Consider the following 24,339-nt stretch of genomic DNA (forward strand, 5'->3'; position numbering starts at 1 on the left):
TTCACAAATTTACTGGAAGCTTTTAATATAACATCTATTTTCGTATGATGTATTCACAGAACAGATTAATAAAAGTTCCAGAATTCCCAATACACTACATTTTGACGCAGGGTTTTGAATGCATGAGTGTCCTACGAAAATTAACCACACAGACGTACAATACAAAATACTTGTGTGTTGCAACCTTCAAATGCACCAATATTGAATTAGCGTCAGTGCATAAACCGAGAGCAGCTGTCAGAACGAAGGACAAACGTGTTCTTAACACGTGTTTATGTTTATCTTATATTATTCCACACTCGAGATCGGTTTGCCTGTTGCACCACACCCGTTAAATATTTCAGTTCCCATTATTTCTCAGTTCCCTGGCCTTAACGTGTACCTATTCGACTGATAACAATAAATATTACGTTGGATATGAGAGTGGTTTGAATAAAATGGCATTGCACTGTTTTAATTAACTATTTTAGAAGAGACTAAACTTTAAATCCAATTATCACACTGTTACGAAAACATCGCTTGATATACAAATCCATTCACACTTTTTTATTTCATTTTATTAGTCCATTCACAAAGAAATTCAATTTATAGACAAAACAGAACCTAATCCAATATTAATTCTCTAATCCAATACGAAGCCCACAAGAGAATTGCTGTCTTTCTTTTTTGCGATGTTATTTCATTTATAACATCCATATATCAACAACTACGTTCTACTATTGAGTTTTAAATGATTTTTGACACGAGAAAGTTTTTGGAAAATTTCGATAACATAGGTAAGTGCGTATTTTAAAAATTTGCAGTGTTTTTTTTTAAGTTACAATTTTATAATGTGTATAAAAATGTAAATAGTTTTCTACTACGTATTGGTTCATTTTAATCATTGTTGGAAGAGACACATTTTTACGTCCAGACAGCGTAACAAATTAAAGAGTCTACATGCATACGGAACCACTTTGAGTGCGACTGGAAGGAGATCACCAGCAGGTATAACTGCAAGCTGGATCATAACTAGAATCAAAGCATGGCATGTCTGAGATATGAATTAGTTTGCCGACCGCAATTCGCAAGGCAATGGATTTTCACACCGGTGTTCAGAGTCAAGGCTTACGTCGCTTTTTCGATGAGGTCAAAATTCTTAAAACATACAGGTGATCTTCTCAAGTCTGGACGTTCCTGTGATGTTATCACTAGTGTTGCCAACTTGGTGTTTTTCGTGCAAGATCTAGCATTTTTCGGTAGGCATCTAAATATGAAAATAAGCTAGATATTTAGTTTATTTATTCAGATATTTAATGAAATTAGGTCGGTACTTGAGAAATAAAACAACACAATGAAACAATATGAGCGTTCTTGGCGTTATGGTAATATAATTGTATCTGGTATTATAATTTAATGTGTGCTTAGGCATGTGGTATCACATTGACGATTATCGGGGATTCCACTCTCTTGTATTAATTACCTAATTATTACTTATAAGTTGTAAGTTGTTAAATTAATTAATCATTTTTTGTCAATTTTGAAATGAGTTTCAGGGAAAATGTGGTGTGATTTTTTGAACTTTTTTTTGATTGTCAAAAAATGGTATTGATATTTTATTTCCACAAAATTGCTTGTTTTTGTACCCCGTCGGGGATGTTTTTGTTAGTAACACTGGTCATCACAAGTGTAAGTGATGCTCTCGTGGCTGGTTGAAGTATTTTTAACAAATACAATCGATTTGTGGTGAAAACGAGAGACACGGTTAGGCAGAGTACGCCGTAACCACGCAAGTCAATCACACCTACAAACTGCAATGATAATTACTACCGGTGGCTATCATCATCATCACCATGTCTACTCGGAAACTTCACCCAGTCAGATTTCGATAAGTACTATATTAGGTACATTAGTTCCATGAATAAACAGAACATGATATAATAACAGAACATGAAGAAACAGAACGGTGACAAAACAGAACAGCGAGAAATAGAGCTATGACCTTTCAAGAAAAATACATTTAAGGTGAAGCCTTTACTGAGCCGTTTTTAAAGAGGCATCTAGCGGAAAAATACGAAGCTTGCAATTGGAGATTTTTTTTGATAATTTACAATTTCAACTGTATTAATTAATAAATATGTATCTGAAAACATTAAAAAGAAAAATATTTTTTATTTTAAGTCAAAGATAAACTTACAATTGTAAAAAATGTAATAAAATGTGAATTTGTTGAATCGGACCGCACTCTATTATTACATATATTTTATGGTCATATTTATTATTAAAATTTAGTTTATTAAGTTTTCTAAGCATCAGCTAAGCGATTTTTGACTAATTCATAGTTTTAATATTTTTTATATCTATTTTAAAAAACATCGATTTTTATAAAAAATATAAATGTGTATAGCTTGAAATCGTTTCTATTTATATCAAATTTTATTTATGCATGGTCCCAATATTGAAGCTTGATTTGATTTGAATTTGAAAAATTGAAATTGCAAGCTTCGTATTTTTCCGCTAGGTGCCTCTTTAAAAAAGGCTCAGTAAAGACTTAATATAGAAACTGTCGTGTCTCATATTTAATAACAGCTTTTCAATACGCCGTAAAAATCAAATTATATAATTTCTGATTCCTAATCGCTAGAAATACTCAATTAAACGGGACTCAACTCGGTATTGCCAGCAAGCTAGGTATATCTCGTCTTAATAAATATAATATATTCAAAATATTTGGGTGACTAGGTGCATCGAAATAATGCGTTTAATAATTCTGTGAAGTTGTGCATGATTATCAAAAGCACATAAATTGAGGTTTTTATGCCGAATGGTTAACATGCAGTATTTATATTATATAAATTTCCTTTATAAACTAAAGTTTTATAAGTACATAAATTAATAAATAGATACGACAAAAATGAATGATTTATTTTTCCCCTGGCAGTTCTGTTTTGTCACTGTTCTGTTTTTTCATGTTCTGTTTTGTCACCGTTCTGTTTCTTCATGTTCTGTTTTGTCCGGTCACCTGTCGCCACTTGCTCAACCTATTAGGTTAATACGATGTCTCTAACACACAGATTTAAAACAACATTTTTTTTAATTTACCAGACCCGAGACCCACAACATAATCTGACATGTTATCAGTTGGGTCTGGCAAGTACACATATTGTTTTTCAATTTGTGTATGAGTCAGAGTATGGACCCAATAGGTTGAGCAAGTGGCTGACATCCATTTCTCGTAAAAATAAAATCTGTTAATACAAACCTTCACCCTGTGGAGGCCCATATGATCCTATTAGGATCGGACATGGTCGAAAGAAGAAAAAAAAAGAAGATTATCAGTTGGTCATTGTGAGCGTGTATTATATACGCCGACAAATTGTAAATTCCTTCAAAAAACCTTTTTATTTATGTCCGCAGATATTCAAATATATTTTCAAACAGTCCGTTCGTAACTCTACCCTTCATCAGTATAATTTAACGGGGGGTTGAAATATACCTCGAGGGATTAATAATTATTATTACATGTCCCCCGATGCGTTTTAATGCACTTCCATGAGTCGCTTTTTGCGGTCGCTCGTCTATGGTTTCGAGAGGGTTTCGAAACCAAAAATAACAGCTTACGTCTTTTCGGGTTCAATCAAGCGCCAACGTTTATAGGGTTGTCAGTCAGTTTGTTGTTTGCACTTTGTTCCCGACACAATGGCCAACCCCAGTTAGTATGTCGACAGGCGTGTGAATATTTAATCATATAATAATACGTGTTGCTTATTACCTTTACCAAAAATTTAATACGCAAAGGTAAAATAATATGATAGATTTTCATATTGTGAGACATTACACGGATTAACGTCATGATTTGTGATTAAGGCTTTGGTGTATTAATGGCTGATTTATTTTATTAATCTGACATTACGCATGTGTGAACCAGGTAGAACATCCACAGAATTGTGAAACTTAGCTATAAAATAAAACGTAAATATTATATAATTTCCATTGGTCCACAGTATATTAATATAAATAATACAATTCGTCACCTCAATACTACAACTAGATAATTCTGATTTGGTCATTGTTGCGAAAATGAAATTGAAACTTTACTTGATTAACATAAATCTAGGCCATAATTATTATTTAATTTAAAAATGGGAATTTGTGCTTGTCTTATTGGGAACAACAATTAAATAATGTTCCATCGTAGGTATGCAAAAATATTGTAGATATATTATTTTATTTATTTATTGCATTTATGGTTTTAAAGTTATCTAATATTTTCATACACAAAATTAATACAGTTCACATTAACTTCTGATTTACCTAGTAGATAAGGAAATGTAGAATCATATTTAATAGCTATCTCAAAAACAGTGAAAATCAAGTTATTTAGTTGTAGTATTGAGATGACGAATTGGTTATACATTGTCTTAAGCGCTTTTTGTTATTTTATAACGTTTTTATTAGTTCGTATTCTTGTTTGTCCGGTGGTTATTTGTCCAGTACAAGTCTTGTAATCGATTTTTAACTAACTTCCCGACTAACTAGATATTTGAAACTTTTAGAATATATCAGAACACAGTGCCAATGCATTATTTTAATACTTTTAGCCATCTTTAAGCAGAATTGAATTCATTCTCAGTAAGTTCTGTTTTGTATGGAAAATTATTTCAGAATAATCCGTAAAAAGTAAAAGACTGTTATTGGTTGCTAAGGGGGTGGTCCTAGCAACTAAATTATTAATATATACGTGCACTACTATGGAAATCAAAATGAAATGTCAAAATGACATTTCAGTATTCTATATTTGTTTGTTTGTTTTTTATTTACTTCATATCAAGTACAAGTTTGAGCATATTGAGCATAATAATTCAACAGAAAATTTAAAAACGTTGTATTCAAAAAGTTCTTTTTATCTTGTATTTATTTATCTTCTGTCCTTGCTTTGCCTGTTTTATTTCGAGATACGCTTGTGGTGCTCTGCGGCTGATTTCGGAATAATTGTCAGACAAAAGACCTTTAACCTATACACACTTCCCTCTGAGTTACGCAAAACAAAAACTAAACGAAGATACCATAGAGCTATGGAACCACAGATACACAACATCCGCCACAGGATCAATAACGCAGAAATTTATTCCAAACATAAACTGTGCCATCACTCTTGCCAGGAACTTAAAAATATCACACGAACTCACACAGATACTAACAGGCCACGGATCGGTGCGAGCTTATCTAAAAAGATTTAAATTGAGGGATGACGACTGTTGTCCATGTGACGGCAACACATCTCAAACTGTGTGGCATGTCACCAACGACTGCCCTATACTAGAAAGGGAGCGATGGACTCTCAGGACTCGATGTAGACAACATAATCACGAAATTGACCTCCAAAAGCCTCACGAAGCACTAAGCAATAGAACAACACAAGAACACTACACAAAATATTTAATCCTGGCCATAAAGAAAATTAAAGATATAAATGGAGGCACCTAATTAGCCCCACATCAATGCAACTAACCCACCCAACCACCTTGTACGAAAAAGCAAGGGTATGGTTATTATTAAAAAAAAAAAAAAAATTGTCAGAGAAGTAAACAATCACAGAAAGCGCACAACACTTTATACTCGTATGTCGAAAAAATTGTGAATAATTTACTCGTTCTGCGCCCACTTCATTGTTAGCCTACGCAAGACATATCAAGCATCTCGCGATACGCGCTAAACTTACTGTATCTACTTGCTCGCCAATATCGTGTGTAGGGAATAAGTGTAGGAATGGTATGATATCTCGTGATGGTTTTCGGTCTCATGTTCCTTTTCTTGAGGTAATAATTTTACGCTGTTTTTGGGTTTAGAATTTCTCCTCAAAAATGCGTTATGACTAGGTAACAAGCTCTAGTAAAACGTTCGAATTAAATAATAAAAATTCGAAACAGTCAAAACTTAAAGACGCAAACTATTTCGTTTGACATCCTTTTTTAAAACTTTCTGAACATCTTGATAACGAAAATTCTAAATTTATTATTATTTAACGAGAGCCCGCGACTTCGTCCGCGTGAAATAGATAGCAAGATACATAGAATGAATAAATAGACTGATTCGTTTTAGTTTTTTTTTTAACTTGACGATATGCAACGGTAGGATCTAAGCGCCACTCCACTGCTGCTATCCTACCACTTTACCTACTCATAATAAATAAAGTGCGTTATTTGACAATATGTGGGCGTAGTCGCGCCTTTCACCGTAACACTCCATCGCTGCTATGTAACCATAATAATTATATATACTTCGAAAACTATTTAGTTACGATTCACGGAAACTATCTATCTTTTAAAATACATCGTATTCTGTATCATTATATATATGTTTAATTCAAAAAAGTGTCACTAATAATTATTTTCTCTGAATGTAAAGCTTTATTTTCCTAAGAATGATATATTTTTCGCAACAACTTCGCGTGATTTACAACTAATTATACATAACGCGGTCTCAATTAATTATATCGCAATACTTGTACAAGTCGGCAGTGTACTTGTACGTACATTGTCCTCTTGTCAAAGATTTATGCGAATTACGCAACAGTTTCATATTATATTTTTCAACCACTTTCGACTCACATTTAGTTTAACTTTCTATTTCACGTTGTTGGTTTAATTTTAATGTTTTACTTGAGTAGAAAATGTGTTTGCTTTATGTAGTTTTGCGTTTAATCAAGTGTTAATGAGACCCGAAGGAAACTACGTTTTAGTTTTAAAACTACGGCAGTTAAAACTGTTTAGTCGAGCTTTGATAATTAATAGTCCCGCCAATTTGTTTAAACATTGCCAAAGTCTATCTGAAATTAAGTATTATTATCAGTCAGTGTTTGCGACCGTATTCGTCCTACGTATGAATGTAGTCTCATATGCATAGTACATATTGAAATAATTCGAATAAATTTGAAATACTGATAGTTGCTGTCAAATAATTACGTTTTGTAAACAGAAATAGTAAATATGGTTTCGGACAAAACAACAGGCTACAGATTTTCTAGGTCTAGGCTAGGGGTCGGCAGAAGCGGCTCGCGAGCCGCATGCAGCTCTTTGCATAGACGTTTGCGGCTCTTAAAACATAAACTCAAATTTCACTTCATCTCAAGCAGCCTTATAACGTACCTATAAAGAAAAATGCAGAACAATTTTGGTTTAGAGCAAATAAGCTAGCTTCTATCGTACGCGGTCTTAAAATAAACGTCAATGAACTAAACTTGACACCGTTCGACACAGATACTTGTTCACTCCAGATGCAGTTAACAGATTTAAAAAAAAGCAAGGAACTGTGGAGCAACAAATTCACAGATCTGACCAGCCGCTTGAAAGAACTCGAAAGAGAGAAATCTGAGATATAGAGACAGCTGTAAAACAACTGCCTAAATTAGGAACAATAATATTTGATACATGGAATAGTTTGCCTGAAACATAATATGATGCGCTAAAAAAACTATCTTTTAGTATTCTCACAATCTTTGGCTCTACATATATATGCGAACAAACATTTTCATCTATGAACCAAATAAAAAATAAACTTAGAAGCAGAATAACGGATGAAAATTTACAATCATTTATTCAATTAAAAATAAGTAGCTATTTGCTAGATATAGTAAATCTATCAAAAACAATGTATGGACGCCGGTCTAATTATTTATTTTATTAAAAAATCTTGAACTTCCCCCCCTCCTAAAAATCCATATACTTACATATTATGTAAATTATATATATGCGGCTCTCTGGTACCTTTGTTAACCTGTTTCCTTGACAATTTGGCTCTTCTCACTTGACAAACTGCCGACCACTGGTCTAGGCAAACACCAACAAAATTGAATGAATAATAGACAATCATTTAATCAATTATTACATGGTGAATTTTATGAATAACATTAATAAACACGAAGCGTGTGTTGCCTTTTCAATAATAAATAAAACCAATGCTAAAAATACTTTATCCGCAATACGTGAATTTACTTTTAATCACTATAGAATATATGTTATCTTTTAAACTGTAAGTAGGTAGTAAGTATATAAAATATTCATTTAAGTATTTATATTTTATATTGTTCAGTTTCCATATGTTTACTATCATAATTCAAAACACATTCACTGTTAAAGACACGCCTGGCGTGTGGCCATTATATGCATATACTTTCACTGCTGACGAGTTAATTACCGCATTTAATTATCATGATAATTGCTACACGCCAGGCGTGTCTTTAGCAGTGACCAAATTGTGGTAATTAACTTGTCAGCAGTGAATTTTAATAATTATTGTCGAAAAATTGTTATTAGAAACAGCATTATTTTTTAACTCTCTTCGTTGTATCGAGTCTTGGATAGCCTCGAGGTGTCGCTCCAGTAGTTAGCAAATTAATAAACACCATTACCAAATTTATCTTTATACCCCGTTTACACTTGCGTGGACGTATTAACCCGGTCATAACAAGAAAATGCACGTGTAGAAGAAGCAAGAGGTTTCATTATTGCATGGATGGATCAAAAAAGTTCAGAAGCTTCTGAATTTTCACGCTATAGTCGGAACATACATGATGTATGCGCAGTAGAACGATAGTGGTGAACTTGCCGGAAAAAATACGAACTACACCGCGCAGCGCATTATGACGTTTACCACTATCTCACAACCTATCGAATGGCACCATAAATGACAACAATGCGTCTCACTTAGGTACTCTTGAAAAATGAGATTGGCGAGACAACCAACACTATTACGTGTAAATAGTCATTATCGCGATAGTTTAATTTACACACTATTGATGCAAGTAAATCCATGCACGTGTACAGGCTCTATAAAGGATATCGTAAAAATTGTATTACAATATGCATGCTACGATGAAATAGATGGTGCAGTGAAATTATATTGTATCATGTTTTTAATTGTCGACGATGGTTCTCAGTTTACTGAGTGCTTTTCATAGTCAGTAGGTACTCGGGACTAGCTCTGTTGACCTTACCTTAAGCCGACTCTCACATCTAAACTCGCCTCGTCTGCCGCACAGCCATAAATCAAACCTTCCAAGAACGGCGATCCGGTGTTGCATATGTATAGCGCGCACATCTACCTGGCGACAGTCGCACGTAACCTTCGAAACGTATAGATGTTTGGAGCCGGTATTGGAATGTCCAATTCGTAGGTGTTTGTATGCGTCCTGGTGTCTTCGACTCGGAGCCCGAGAAGCAGTCGCATTCGACCAATCTGCGTAGCTCCATTTGGCAACGTGTGTTTTGTGAATAACGATAACGTCACATCGACGTATTCGACACGTTTTGATATGAGAGCTGGCTAAAGATTAAATTCACCTCTCATAAATTATGGTCAATCGGTGTTCTTCGGATGAGACTTTCAAAGACAAATCCCGCATCTTTTATTACTGTTTGTCCAAAGAATTGGAGAACGTATCTTGTAGTAAAGTTGGCCGAGAAACTATATTATTATTAGGTATACTTTCAATATAAAATATTATTGTAATAATTATTATACTTTGTATATGGTTTTTCAGATAGCTTCCTGCATTTATTCATTTATAACAACGATTGTTAGAATTCCTATTTTTGTGTTTTGTTTTCTTTATTTATCTACTCCAGTTTTGTTACATTTCTTTTATCAAGAGATTTCTACAAATAATATTTTTCCACGTTTTTGTCTTTGAAGAAAATATTGTCTACCCTTGTTATTTTTGTACCCAAATCGTTTCTACGCATCCATGCGTATTACATCTTGTCTCGAATGATATGAGTATACTTTATAATGCAAGTAAATAATATCGACAATAATTATATTAATATATTATATTATAATAATATAATATATTAACAATAATTATAATAATTCTTTTATTCAACGAATAAGACACAATATTTCAGAATGTAAGATTCTATTATACACCTACTGAATAAATACATAATTTGAAAACATCTCATGCATATACACACTAGAAAAATAATTACAAGATAAAAAGTACTTTTTATATACCATGTTTTTAAATTTTCTGTTGAATCATATAAACTTGACAATTCTATGTATTAATAATTTAGGACAAATAAGGCAATTGTCAACAAATCATTTTTTTGCTATTTTGCAACAAACAAACAAATATAGAATACTGAAATGTCATTTTGATTTGAGTAGCGCATATATTAATAATTTACTTGCTAGGACCACCACCTTAGCAACCAATAATAGTGGATTGGATTACTGATTTCTTCCGAAATAACTTTTCATACAAAACAGAATTAACTGAAAATGAATTCAATTCTACTTAAAGATGGCTAAAGGATTAAAAGAATGCATTGGCATCGTGTTCTGATATATTCTAAAAGTTTCAAATGTCTAGTTAGTGGGGAAGTTAGTTAAAAATCGATTGCAAGATTCGTACTGGATAAACAACCACCGGACAAACAATAATACGAGCTAAGAAAAACGTGGTAAAATACGACACCCGACGGGACTTGAACCCGTATCTGCTGGATTCGCGCCAGTAGCCGATAGCCAACATTATTTCGCAGTTATATTGAAAGAACTTCATGTAACAACTAGGTACCTACTAGTTAAAATTGTCGTAATTATTACTAAGATGCCCGTAGTTTAATTGGAAATTCAGAATACAAAAACCGATCGCCTACCGTAACTCAATTTGGAGAGCGCTTATGAGCAGCTTTTAAAAAGGCCAATAGTTAAAATTTGTCGCAATTAAGCATGGCAGTCGTAGTGTACAGGGCGCGATACCCAAGAGACGCAGGTCCAATTCCTCCCGGGTGTCTTACTTTAAAAAAAATGTTGGCTTTATTTACTCATGAGTGTTTTCAGAATTATGTATATTCAGTAGGTGTATATAGAATTTTACATTCTGAAATCTTGTCAGTAAAGTAAATAAAAAAATAGTTACATAATTAACAATGTATTTAAATGAAACAAATATGAATGTAGGAAAAAAATCTTCTCTATTCATTTCCCAGTGGTAGTGAAAAAGTATGTAAAAGTTTTATAATAATTTCACGATAACTGTGAAATGTCTAAAAAAACTCAAATTTCATCACCTGTTAGGTTTTGAAGTTTTCACATGCAATTGCAAGTAAACTGTATGACTTAATTCCGTTTGCTTTTGTTAAGTTTTGATAATACAATGTTTCCTCCGGTTTATTTGTAACTAAATAAATAGAGATTCTACATACTTGCACACGCATATCTATTAATATGGTAATGTTTATCCTAAATTGTTTCCTTAATCGACCCGTGACGTTTGATAAATTTATGAGTCGATATCCGACCTATAATGGTACTTTCATTTTATATGAGAAGGGAACAAACAAAATGAGCTATAAATTGTATTTTCTTCCGCACTGCCACTGTTAAAAAATATTCACCCGGATATAGAAATTATTATCCACTGAAACGAATTTTTAGTACTTACAACACATTACTTTTTAGTTGATTTTTATGTGTAATTACGACCATAGATTAGGTTAGGTTAGGACCATAAATACAACATCAAATTACCTCATCTGTATTAGAAGAAGGATAGTTATCGCAATATATATATTTTTTGCTTTCATTTAATTAACAAATTAAAACGAAGCATTGCAAAAAAAATATATCAATATAAATTTGTATTCTGTCATTTAAATAGAGAGATTATCCTTTGTCTTTTAGAAAAGAATTTATTCTAATTAAGAAGTTTCAACGGGGAAATATTTTTTTTGTCGCCTGGCAAGAAAATGGAAAATGTCATTAATTTTAATTGATAATTTCCTTTTATATTATGATTGATAGATGGCGTTGCATTTAGGTGAGATAAACCGATTGATATAAATATGTTCTAATTATGTAATATTTAATAGAAACTATTTTCCAATCATTTATAACGATTTAGGTTTAATTCTTTGTAGCTTAGGAGTTATTATATCGCAGAAATGGATGGGCGATCCATATCGTTAGGATATATGAAAATAGTCTGACAAAATGGACCAGGCAATGATATCCAAGGGTTGGATCACTTGGATTATGACTGAAAGGCTCAACGTATAGTCAGAATCCCACTGAATTCATGCCAATGCTTACGGGCCGCACAAAATTGTGTTTTTGCTAATTACTTTTCAAATGCAAATTAACACGTTAATTAAAAAATTAATTAAAAGAGCCCGTAAACATTGGGTTAAGTGTTAAGTCACCATGTAATATAGTAATTGTTACAAAAACTGCGCTGGGCAGATTACATTGTTAGTTGCAATGGATCGAAAACTTCATAAGGTGTATGACAGGGAACATAAAAATAATGGTAAATGGCCTACCCTACTGGGTGTGGTATAACAGGAACTCGAGTGTGGAAAAATATACGATAAACTTAAACACGTGCTAAAAAATACGTTATTTTCAATAGTTACATCTATCTCATAATATGCATTAGTGCATTTAATGTTTAGAAACAGTCAGCATGCTTTGAGTCCCTAAAACGAACCCTACTTCAAAACTGCTACCATACCCGGCAGCTTAGCCAGTTCCCATTAATTGTATGTTCCCTGGTCTATTAATAAACACCAGGAAGTAATCGGCCTCTCAGCTATCCTCGGTAGAGATGAGCTAACAACGTCAAGAGAGATCCATATCAGCTGGATGTGATCGTATGGATAGGAAGAGCTCTGGACAGAGATGTCTAAAGGTCGGGTATTCAGCTGGCCATGGGCAGGTAGGGTGGGCTTCGTCCAGCTGCATAAGGCTTGCAGCAGCTGAGTCAATGCTATATTTTTTTTCAATATATTCAACATTTACTTGGTGGTATACTGGAACCATTCTACAGTGGCATCAAAAGCGTTTCACATTTCTATGTATTGGTATTACGAGTATTTGCTATAATACCTGTTTCAATGTTAGTAAACAATACTAGTACTTACTCAAAATGCCACTGTTTCTAATACCTATAATTATTCATGACTATTATACTTGTCACAAAAATCAGCGAAACACGTGTCTTAAAGCAATTTTTATATGTCGTGAATACATAATTAGGTACCTCATCGCCCCCACAAGGGCTGACAGGGCCCTAGCCTGGGGGCCCGGGCTCAGGAAGGGCCCGGCGAGGCGAGTCGACCAGATAAGTGAGATAAACACACATTACAAATTTGCTTCACTAGTAAAATAAGTCGCCTGCGGGGCTATTTTTCTTCAATAATATTATAATTTTAAATTGTGTGGTTGTACGACACAATTTTTAATTGCGTATCTATGCTCGACAACTCCGTAATTCAAATGGATGTATTAAAATATACAAAACAACACTTAATATACACATTAATTTTACCGCGTACACCATTTGGAAAACGCTACTGTAGAGCGTCACACTGACTTTATCCTTAGCGATAGGTAAGAGGGGGGGGGGGACAAAGTTCCTACCCTGCGGACCCGCTTCAAGATGTGGGGGCCATGAGGTACCTACTAAGTGATTTTACAATCTTATTTAGTTCTATACGTTAACCCGAAATCTATTTTACTTACGCAAAAAGGTATTCTTAAATGAACTGCAAGTAGTTTAATATTATATAAGAATTATTAAAATGGATTGAAATAATAATATGTACCCAAGTACTTTTATAAATAAAATAACTTTTAAAACTGAATAACTTGTGACTTTAGAAAATGATATATTGAATCAATTTATTAACTTGGGGTTTATATTTGCCGCCGAATAAATGGTCTGTCAACTGCAAACAATAAATTAATATACGGTTACTTATTGACGTTCAAATACACTCCCCCGCATATTGTAAATTTTGCAAATTTCATAACAATAATTTCTATTTACACAAAATATATCCCGTAGGTAGTACATTTATATCGTTAATCCTGTGTACTTTGTCAATAGTTTTCGGTCAAATAAATATTTTCAATCGTCGCACTGGATTTCGCACACCATGTGACACGTTCTACAGACTGTGCCAGAAATTTTCCATGTTTCAAAACAACATTATTCATAGCTAAAATATAGGTACATGATATATCATTCTAAACAATAAGTGAACTCAAAAGTAGGTATTTTATGGTGTTAACTTAATGTCAATACTTCATACACTATAGTACTTATTACTAGGTAAATTTAATAAATTTATTTTTGAATTGAGAATTTCTTAGATTTTTTTTATTGTTCATATCTCTAATAAATTCTTTTACATACATAACTTGAAAACACCTCAGATACTAGAAAAAAATATATTAAAAAAATATATGAAACTTGACGGGATTTGAACCCGTTTAACCATTGGTGTCGCGCCAATCTGTGCGTTAGCCACTTATGCTACGAGCCTCATATCTAATTACGACAATTTAAATTAGTAGGTCATACATGAAATGCTTATCAAATAATGCACATATTGGCGCGATACCAATAGTTATACGGGTTCAAATCCCGTCGAGTTTCGTATTTTTTACAAATATTATTTTTTCTAATGGGTATATATCTGAGTTATGTATGTTCAATATATGGAATGATGCATTCTCAAAATCTTTTGAATTATTCATTGAATAAAAGAAATGGTTTATTGAAAATTATTTTACGTTTAAATTTTGTTAAACGTTGTCCCTTTGTAGGGGACAAAACCGGTCCTGCAGCACCTCTCTTGGCTGTGATAATTTTTAGAGTGAGATTGACAGTGTTGACAGTTCAGACGGCTAACTTATTGTAATTTTTTAAAATAAGTGCTAATATTTCGATACTTTCCTACCCTAGATAGCTGCCATAGAGGCCGAAAGTAGTCTTGTGTATAGAATAGGTTTGCTGATTATTATTAAACTATACTATAATAAATACTACATTTTGTACTTTATTTTAATTAATACGAAAATTTTATAAACATCTGACAATACTCTCTACGAATACTTACTACAAACGTGTATCGTTTATATGTAGTGATTGTCAACTGGACATAGTTATGCAGAAAGTAGCCAATCACAAAAACTAAAAAAATTACATATATGCAATGACATTATTAATGGACGACGCACTCAATACAGTAGCTAGCAAGTAATTTCGCGTATTCGCATGTATAGGTAGACGTCACGCAATTTCCATTATGCGATATCACGCATCGGGAATTTATAGCAATATGACCTTTATTGTAATGGCGTTAGAGCAGTGTTTCTAATGCCAATGTTCATTTAAGCGAGTCCGTTCGAACCGAACCATTCGGCAGACCCAACAAAAAGCATCAGGAATTTATAGCAATATCACCTTTATTGTAATGGCGTTAGAACAGATTATGCCATTCGGCAGACCCGACAATAAAGTGAGTGTTATTTTCATTTCCAGATGATTCGTCCATATTAATGTCATTGCATATATGATATAGATCAGATGCGAGAAGGTTTTCTCTACGTTCTGCTGAAAATAGCCAAGCCGCAAAAAAAATATTCTTGAAAATAAAATACTATTTACAATTTTACATTTTGCATTTTACATATATTTTTAATCATCACGTTGTTGCTAAAGTGCCATTATCTCAGCTCGACATTATTGTGGACTGGCTACATTCTGCATAACTACATTCAACTGATAAATCAATATTTAAGTATAAGCTTTATACGACTGCTTCGGAAATATTATACGATTCGTTGTGAAAACCGAAATGGCAATTGATAGATTATAATGTATTTGTTTTGTTGAATTAGATCTCGTAAAGCTATCGATATCCACGTGAAGGTTTCTGAGCCATTCTGCCACTAGTATGTCTCAATGAAGCCTATTGATACTCGCGAATACTGTCCGTCCTTTGTGTTGCAACACACCCCAACCCCAATCCAAGTGATACACAATAATAATAATATATTATCGTTAACAACCCCCTAACCACAACTCCCTATCCCCCCATTTGTTTCGTTCTTTATTTTTTTACTCTTATTATTATTTGATATTTATAATACACGCGTTGAAAGCTGTATCCCTGTTTTACGAGACGCTTGTGTTCTGTCGGGTAAAAAAAATCCATCGGCTGTTCGTCGTGGAATGTATTCTGCTTTTTATTTTTTTATTACTACTTGTGTTTTTTTTTTAATATTTTTGATTCTTTTTTACATATGTATTTTTAAATGCGATGTTTTTGCTTTTTTGTAAAAATTACATGAACTCTAATTATCATCAGAGGGGCTTTGCGAAATCCAAATATATTTATTTATAATAATTTCATGTTGTAAGTAGGTACTTAGGTACTTAGCTGAACAATGTCTGTAACGAGTTTCTCCCTTTTTATATTAGTAATGTTCAACCTTCTTTTAGTTGGCTTTGGATAATTTTGTAAAATCTACAATATTAGATGGTTAAAATACAAAACAGACATTTTATACATTAGTTTGCAGTGATACACATAAACAAAGTGCCTCCCTTAAACAGAATCTACTTTTTTTTGTAATTATTAATAACCATGTCCTTGCCCTTTCGACAAGGTGATTGTTAGTAATTTTGAACAATCACAAACAACAAAGCCTTTGAGAAAATCGCATAAATATATTATGTGTCTGAACTCAGAGCTCCCAGACCCTTAACTCTATTTAGCCTCAAATTGTATGTAATTGTGTTACATTTTTCCATTTTATTATTTATCCAAATAAATTCAATAAAACTGTAATATACCCCCACTAAATACACAAAGAAAATTAGCGCCGCAGCCAAATTTTCTGTCAACTCCGCTGAATCTAATCTGTGAGGTTATGTTATTCGCATTTTGTTCCTTCACATTTGTTATCCCATTATAATGAACTGCCTCAAAATTATGCCTGAGTTATCTACCTTCACTGGACATCACTGGCGACAGTTAGTAAAATTATAATTAGTTAATACTTTTGTATATAACTATTTTTGATATACTTATATTAATTCTCTACACTTCGGACGCACGAGTTTTCCGTTATCTTAACAAATATAATATAAATCAATATGGTGCGCTAACCATAATGACGTTAGCTAAATATTTCAATCGGTTTCTCAAAAACAAAACGAACAGTCAATAGTAGATGGCAACGCTCCTTACGAACCTTTAAAATCGTCATTTTTTATTCCTTTGTTGAAAATAGGTCTTGAAAAACAAAAACAACCATAATAACGAGTAAGAAAGCATTCGGCGCGCTTATATTCTCCACAATATACGTTAGAAAAAGATAGAATTTCTACGGCTAAATTAAATATTGTATGTACACGACGTCAGTAATTAATATTTGTTTGGATGACTCCAGTCATTCAAAAACTGCGAGCACGTATTGCTGAAATTTATTGTTTTTGTATTAAATGTAAAGTTAGAGGTAATTTTTAGTTAATTTAGTAGAAAATATGTTGTGATTAAATTTGGTAGCCGTACTGAGAAGCAATGTGATGGTATAACCTTTCATAGTTAAGTTAAGAATAATAAAACTGAGGTTCTACTGTGCGTTATACGCAAGGAACACGGCTTCATATAGCTGAACAATACACACACTATCTTTTTATTATTACTCTGAGGTCTTGAACCTTTTGTTTCTATTACGAAAAAGTTTATGCGAATTCTTGCGTAAAAGTGTTGGGAATTTCTGTCTCAACAATCCAACCACTTCAATGTGTGTAGGTTTTTCTGTGATCTTCATTTCCGGCTGATTAAGATGTTTTTTTGAATGATTGGATGTATACCATCCTTGAGACATAGAGTGATCCACTTCCGCGTGTGAGTCCACACCTGAATAGTACTGTACAACGCGTATTAATTCATGGTTGTACCTTCGTCGTATACGGGTCTAAAAGATCCTTGTCATTGTTTAAATATATCCAGCTTTTTCTCTCTTTCTTTTTATAGGACCTAGTATTGATCTATATGTCAATATGGACCTGATAAATGTTTTGGAAAGCTTTATTTTAGTTTTCTTTATTTTTATATATGTTTTTACTAATACCGAAAAAAATACTACAATTGTGCTATCTAAATTATTATGTAGGTACTAAATTGTTCCTATTATTACGATAGAATGTAATAGTTACAACGACAGGATGAAAATCATTTATATTTATTAAAACATGAAAAAGTAGAAATATTAATTTATTCTATAAATTTCCATAAATTAATTCAGATAGTTCCGGGTAGTTTACGCACAAGTTATATTATATGTTATACTGATTTACGTTACCAACAACTTGACTTAAAATAGAAATTATTAAAGTGAATTCCATAATCTAGTGATTGCAGCATTTTCATTCCATCCAGCAATTTCGGAATCAATAATCAACAAATCATGGAATCCTGGAACTTAATTGTTCTTGATTTCTGAATTTTAAGCCCTACTGATACCATATATTTCTGTACCACGAATATTAATTAATGTTATTATACTACATACTACTTACTAAATACACACTGACAACGAATACTATTAACTCCAACTTATATAACAAATCAATACAATAAAGTAGGTAAAAACTCCATCACCTACCTATTAAGTCAAGGATTACAACAAAAAATATAACAAACAAATTATGAATAGTTGAAGTGTTTGTAAAAACCCCAAACCTTATCAATAATAATACACTCGATGAGCGTATAATAAGTCGTCAAAACCTAATAATAGATCATTAGTAATTAGTGACTGTGAGTGTACAAAGCGCTTGAAGATGCCGAAAGACGAAACCCGGGTCGCAAAAAACGGCTCAAATGGAATAGTACAATACTTAGATCCATTAGAATTTAAATGCAAATTCCATCAAGTACCTTCGGTCAATAGTATTTATTAATTAATGTTATTTTTTCTTTCTTTTCAGGTAATGCAAACTGAATTGATACTTCCACACTACTCTTCCCGTAAAATCATGGCTAAAATGCGGTATGATGAAAAATAATTACTTAATAAAAAAAAAACACTCTACAGGTACTTACCTATTTCATACTTATAGAGCTTTTATAAATATATTTTAGCTTCAGCACTTACATAATCAAAATACTATAGGAAAAGGTTTTAATGGAATTAAACGAAATTCCTTCCTTAGTGAGCGAACATTTTTGGCTTATAAGAAGATTAAAACGATTATTATTTTCTCCAAGTAGATAAGTGTTCGTTCTTAATGAGCATAAGCTTCAAGAGTACTTGTATTTTATAACAGTAATATTACCTCCAATGTTTTAAACGCAGACTTTTAAGGTGTACCTCGCGCAGTGAAAGTTTGGGCGAAACCGCAATTAAAATTCAATAAACATGGCATAATTTTTAATGGTGTTGACAGCCAACGCTTCTTTGAGAAAAGATATTAACACATTAATTTATTGTCAGCCTGTTTCAACCCACTGACAGAGAAAAGTTTTGTTTCATCCATAGTTACTAAACTATCTCTGCGTCAGAGGCGATTTTTTTACTTAAAAATTTTTAAGAAAATTTTACTTATTTTTGTAAACAAAAGATTTTCTTATCGTAAATATTTCTAATTTCATAATTTTAGCAAAATAACCTCGATGTTATCGAGATATTTTTAACATTTTATGAAACTTAATCTAATTAAGTATATTATTTTTCGCTCTTTTTGGCTTTTCTTAAAATTTGGCGGAAATTTAACCTTTATTACCTATAATAATACAATAATACAAAGTGTAGCTTAAAGATTGTGATTGATTTAAAACACAAAAGCGAATTGCTAAAATTAACGCAATTTATGAAGCGCTTCAAAGATGTAATAACTACTAGTTAATTTCGTCGTTATTAGATAGGACGTACAAATCTCAATATTGGCAAACCTCATTGGCATGGATCCGATGGATGTGTGTTTGAGTCCGACCGGGTCTCATTTTTTCCAAAAAGATTTAAATTTTACTCATTTTTCGAATATTCGAGACACAATTTTAAATTAGATTATCAGTAGACGTCTCAGAAGTTTATTTTATTTCAGTTAATTAAAACAAAACACACTTATTTTACATAATTAAAATTCAATAGAGTAGGTACTACATATCGTATGTTTATTTTATTTAATACAATATCTTTCCGCAAAGAATCGACAGCTAAAACCATTAAAGAATTAATGAATATTGATTACATATAAGTTTATAAATTTAGTACTCATAGTACGTAGTATCAGTATGACGTATTTTTTTTTCGACCATGTCCGATCCTAATAGGATCATATGGGCCTCCACAGAGTAGAGGTTTGTATTAACAGATTTTGTTTTTTACTAGAAATGGATATCAGCCACTTGCTCAACCTATTAGGTCCATACCCTGACTCACACACAAATTGAAAAACAATATATGTACTTGCCAGACCCAGGATTCGAACCTGGGAACCACGGCGTTATAGTCCAACGCTTAAGCCGCGCGGCCACCGTTAAGACCTGTAAGTAGATGACGTATAAATGATAGGTGTAATTGGAATCTGAAAAGAAGATTCCTTGATTTCTGGTTGCTATATGAACTATCTCATGATTTCTGTATCATATTATACTTACTATTGATATTTTTTATAATAATTCACTGTGAAAACAATAAAAAATACTTATTATAATCCACTCTTCCTTATTGTAAACATTAAAATCTATGGTGTCATAATTTCATTCAAATTTGATTATCAAATAAATTTGTGTATCATTATTGTCCTTTTTGATTACAACATATAACCGGACTTGGCGCGAAACCACCCCATAAATAAAACGTTGCCACACAGATAGGGTTGTTAATCATACCATGCGAAGATAAAAGGAGGTTGGCTCGATAAAGTAGGTATCTGTCTGAGGAATTATTTGTGGCCTAAGGGTTGCTGGGTGAGGGGGTGGCATAAATATCGGGGTGTAGCCTGCAGTTATTGTATCAAAGAATATGAAGTCATAAATAATCAGGGAATACCTATTGATTTTTTATATCGCTCTATTATCGTAATGTCTTCTCTCGTATATATTTGTCGAACAATTTGTAACTCGCTGTGCTGTTTCGGGAGACCAGGATAATTGGCATCGAAGTTCGTTTTTTTTATAATATTATTATGTAGTGCTATTGTTGGTTATTCAATGAATGATAAGGACATCATAGTGTATGTAGGTAGAAGGATTTCTTGCAGGCGCGCACACAAGTGGCGGGATTTTGTATCCGGGCAGCCCCCTCACCCAAAACTGGAAACAATTTTTTTTAGATACCTACTGAAATGGAATATTAGAAATTCTTCTCCTTCGTCAAGACCTCATGACTGAGGATCATGAGCTGGTTGATTTGACTGTCAAACAGCGTTTTCAACGGCGTCCTACGACATAGAAGGACTGTGGTCACCTGAAGACCCGTGGCGCTCATACATTGGCGCAATAATATTCCGATGTGGCATATTATCTAAAAAAACAAGACAGCATGGATGACACAAATGCTCGGGATTACACGTAGATAAACACCCTTAGTTATACCTGCAGGCCAGGTGTTTATAGCTAGATTCAAAGTGTGGAGTTTCTGGGTATGAAGAATGTAATTTCTCTTTTAAAGCTAGGGAGGGGAAATGTGGAAGTCAGTAGCACCTGCTAGATTTTGTAAACCCGGCCCATTCTCACCGCTCTAATCCATGACTGTTCGACGATTCAGAGCAGCTACACCATGGGATGAAGTGGCGATGATGCTGTCCGAGCTCCAATATAGAGTAGGAACAATAAGATGCAATTAAAGTAGTGAATAACGAAAAAAACACACATGCTTTTTGGGAATTGAAGCTGGATGTAAATCCAATACCTTGTTCGTCTACTGTTTCTAATGTGGTAAAAATGTAACTTAATATCGTCTCTAAAATCCTAAGATCCATTAACTGTGAAAATTGTTATCATTAAGTCCAATCTACTGCTTTAATAATGCATCCCATGGCCTTTTCTCTAAGTCTCAATTCGTCGTTTTTTGCTTCCAATTATATTTGTCAATCTCAATGAACTCGTCAAAGCAGTAAAGTTGGAGAAATAACCATGTTTTTTATAGATACATATTTGTTCCGAGTATTTTTGATGCAAATATTGTATGTATTATTATAACAAAATACTATAATATTCCTACGGCATAAAAAAAACCCTGCAAAAACTGAGGTATTTTAAATGGAAAGATATCACACATCCGCCATATTATTCAATATATTCTCTTTACCCGTGAACATCAGATCACCTTCTTTTCAGCAGTCTACAAAAACATATTAAATCGAAACTTAGAGAAGATTAAGTCCAATTTATTCTTATCGACAGATTTCTATCGCCAAGGAATTGAATATTTCAGGGCAAGTTGGGAAAGAATCTTAAATAACAATGGAAAATATATCTGGAACTAGACTTAATTCTAAACATTCTTAAACTTAGTACCAAATCATCCCATAAATAATGCGTTAGGTAGGTACATATTTTAAGAATGTTTAGAATAACCTTTTTAATGACATAAATTTGTTATATACCTATATATTGCATATTATAATATGTATTACATGTTTATATAATCGCTTCATATTGCGTCTATTCGAACAACCCCACTTGATTTCGAGAATAAATATTATACAGCGAGCAAGAGAACATGCAGTTAGATGTCATTATTAAATGATATATGTACCGAGCACCATAATATAGATTATTATCGATGGTTGCATCAGTACCGCAAGAGCTTTAACAAATACACACCCCATTTTGTACAAATGCGATGTTATCTGATATGAATTTAAGAAACCGTTCACACTTGGAAAGTTACTCGTAACTAAATTTGTAATTAGCTTGGTTTACTATACATAAAGCTTACTATAGTATTTGGTAAGTATTCTTTCTTTATAAAGAAATTAAATAAGAAATACTTAAACCCTGGCGGCTAAAATTATTAAACATGAAACGTGCTTTGCCTACTGATTCTCTGAATGATGGTTGTCCAAATTCGAGAGAAAATAAAATAAATTGCGGGGCACGGGTTTACACGTCAGTCCCGAAGCACCGTTCGCGGCCGACTGGAGCCTCTCGCGGCCGCGCTACTTTTGTGACTATATTTTTCGTTACGCCTGTGCGATTTTTCGTAACGAATCTGCCCGGGAGGTCAAGACAAAAGCATGTATCCATGCTAAAACTAACCTAGTATAAATCATGTTATAATTTATTATTTTAGAATATTATTATAAGTGTTAGCATTCCAGTTTAATAAGCATATTAAATGCGTACTTATCAAATTCTACAATGTCTTGAGACATTTGTAATTAAAGAATTTCCTTACTTGGATATATCTTTAGTTTTATTTAGTTGGACTTTATTTTGGGTGGTTATTTCTTTCCACCGATTTCAACTAAATGGTCATAAAACCATTTTATAGTACTTGATTACCCACACAATTATATAAGAATATACTAACTTTTCAAGATAACAGGCTGTACGTCAATAATTGATTGTTAACCATTGAAGTAGGTACCTATTAAAACTATCGTGTACTTCGACGAGCTGTAGCTTGTATACGTAGGTAATAATATAATGTAATGCTCATCATTGTTTCATTGGTTTAAATCCTGCGGCGGGTCTATATTAAGGTTGGCAGCGCTTTTCAGTGGACTCTAATATGATGTGGTTTCAGATGCTGGGGAGAGGTTAACAAGGATGCCAGGCACTGACCTTTAATGATGATGAGTAACTGATGAATAACTGTTTATTGAGTCACCCTGTGCCCGGCAATTTACGGTCAAAACCAGTGCACGTAATGACACTGTAATGTTTTACAGGTTATAGGTGTTTGTTCACATTCACATGGTTAAAGAATGACTGTTAATAGTAGACCTAGCAAGGATAATGATGTTAAGTGGGTAAGGTACATTTATATTGTATTAGGGCCGCCATAATTGGCCCAACCAAGTTTTTTTTTTTCAATGTATACTTCTACCTAATATGTATAATATATTATGTTCCATCTTATAGTGGGAATTACGATTACCTTTCTTAAAATTATCTCATAGAATTCTCAATTCACTCTCGATTCGCCTTGGTAGATAGAAAATTAATATACCTATTCCCTGGATAATTGATTTTTCGGTTTATCTAAAACGTCAATAAATATTCACAGAAAACTGTCGCTGTATCCATTAATAGTGGACAACTCAACACATCCTCTCATTAAGGCTACTGAAAACAAAAAAATGAATTAAAATGCTTGACAGGAAATGTCCTTTTCAGGGAACTCAGAAATCTGTTCTGTGCTCCTTTTTTATTACCATCAATCCGCCGCTCGGTTTACACGTTCTCGATAAGTCTAGAGTCAACTGTAAGTATCTAGATACTCTTCAAGTAAATTCCTCCATGTAATAGCACCATTTCCTGTCACCCCACTTCATACAAAAGGCTTGTTATCCGATATGAAAGTATGTAGGATGAT

At 33.0% G+C, this 24,339-nt stretch overlaps 1 protein-coding gene across 6 annotated transcripts in view; it reads left to right on the forward strand.

Moving 5' to 3' along the window:
* The window catches only part of LOC147065167 (fasciclin-3-like), a 672,541-nt gene that overhangs the window by 586,847 nt on the left and 61,355 nt on the right, over positions 1-24,339 (forward strand). Inside the window, exon 1 of one of the 6 annotated variants that reach the window (XM_085956861.1) lies at positions 18,790-18,885. The exons of the other annotated variants lie outside the window; for them this stretch is intronic. Coding sequence (XP_085812987.1) covers positions 18,843-18,885 — 43 coding nt within the window. The 5' untranslated portion in view covers positions 18,790-18,842. Of the gene's footprint in view, positions 1-18,789; positions 18,886-24,339 lie in introns of those variants that run through there. 6 annotated transcript variants of the gene reach the window in all.

Source organism: Rhyacophila brunnea, unplaced genomic scaffold (genome assembly GCF_057557595.1).
Source record: "Rhyacophila brunnea isolate RB1 unplaced genomic scaffold, BYU_Rbru_1.0 scaffold_6, whole genome shotgun sequence".
Lineage (NCBI taxonomy): Eukaryota > Metazoa > Arthropoda > Insecta > Trichoptera > Rhyacophilidae > Rhyacophila > Rhyacophila brunnea.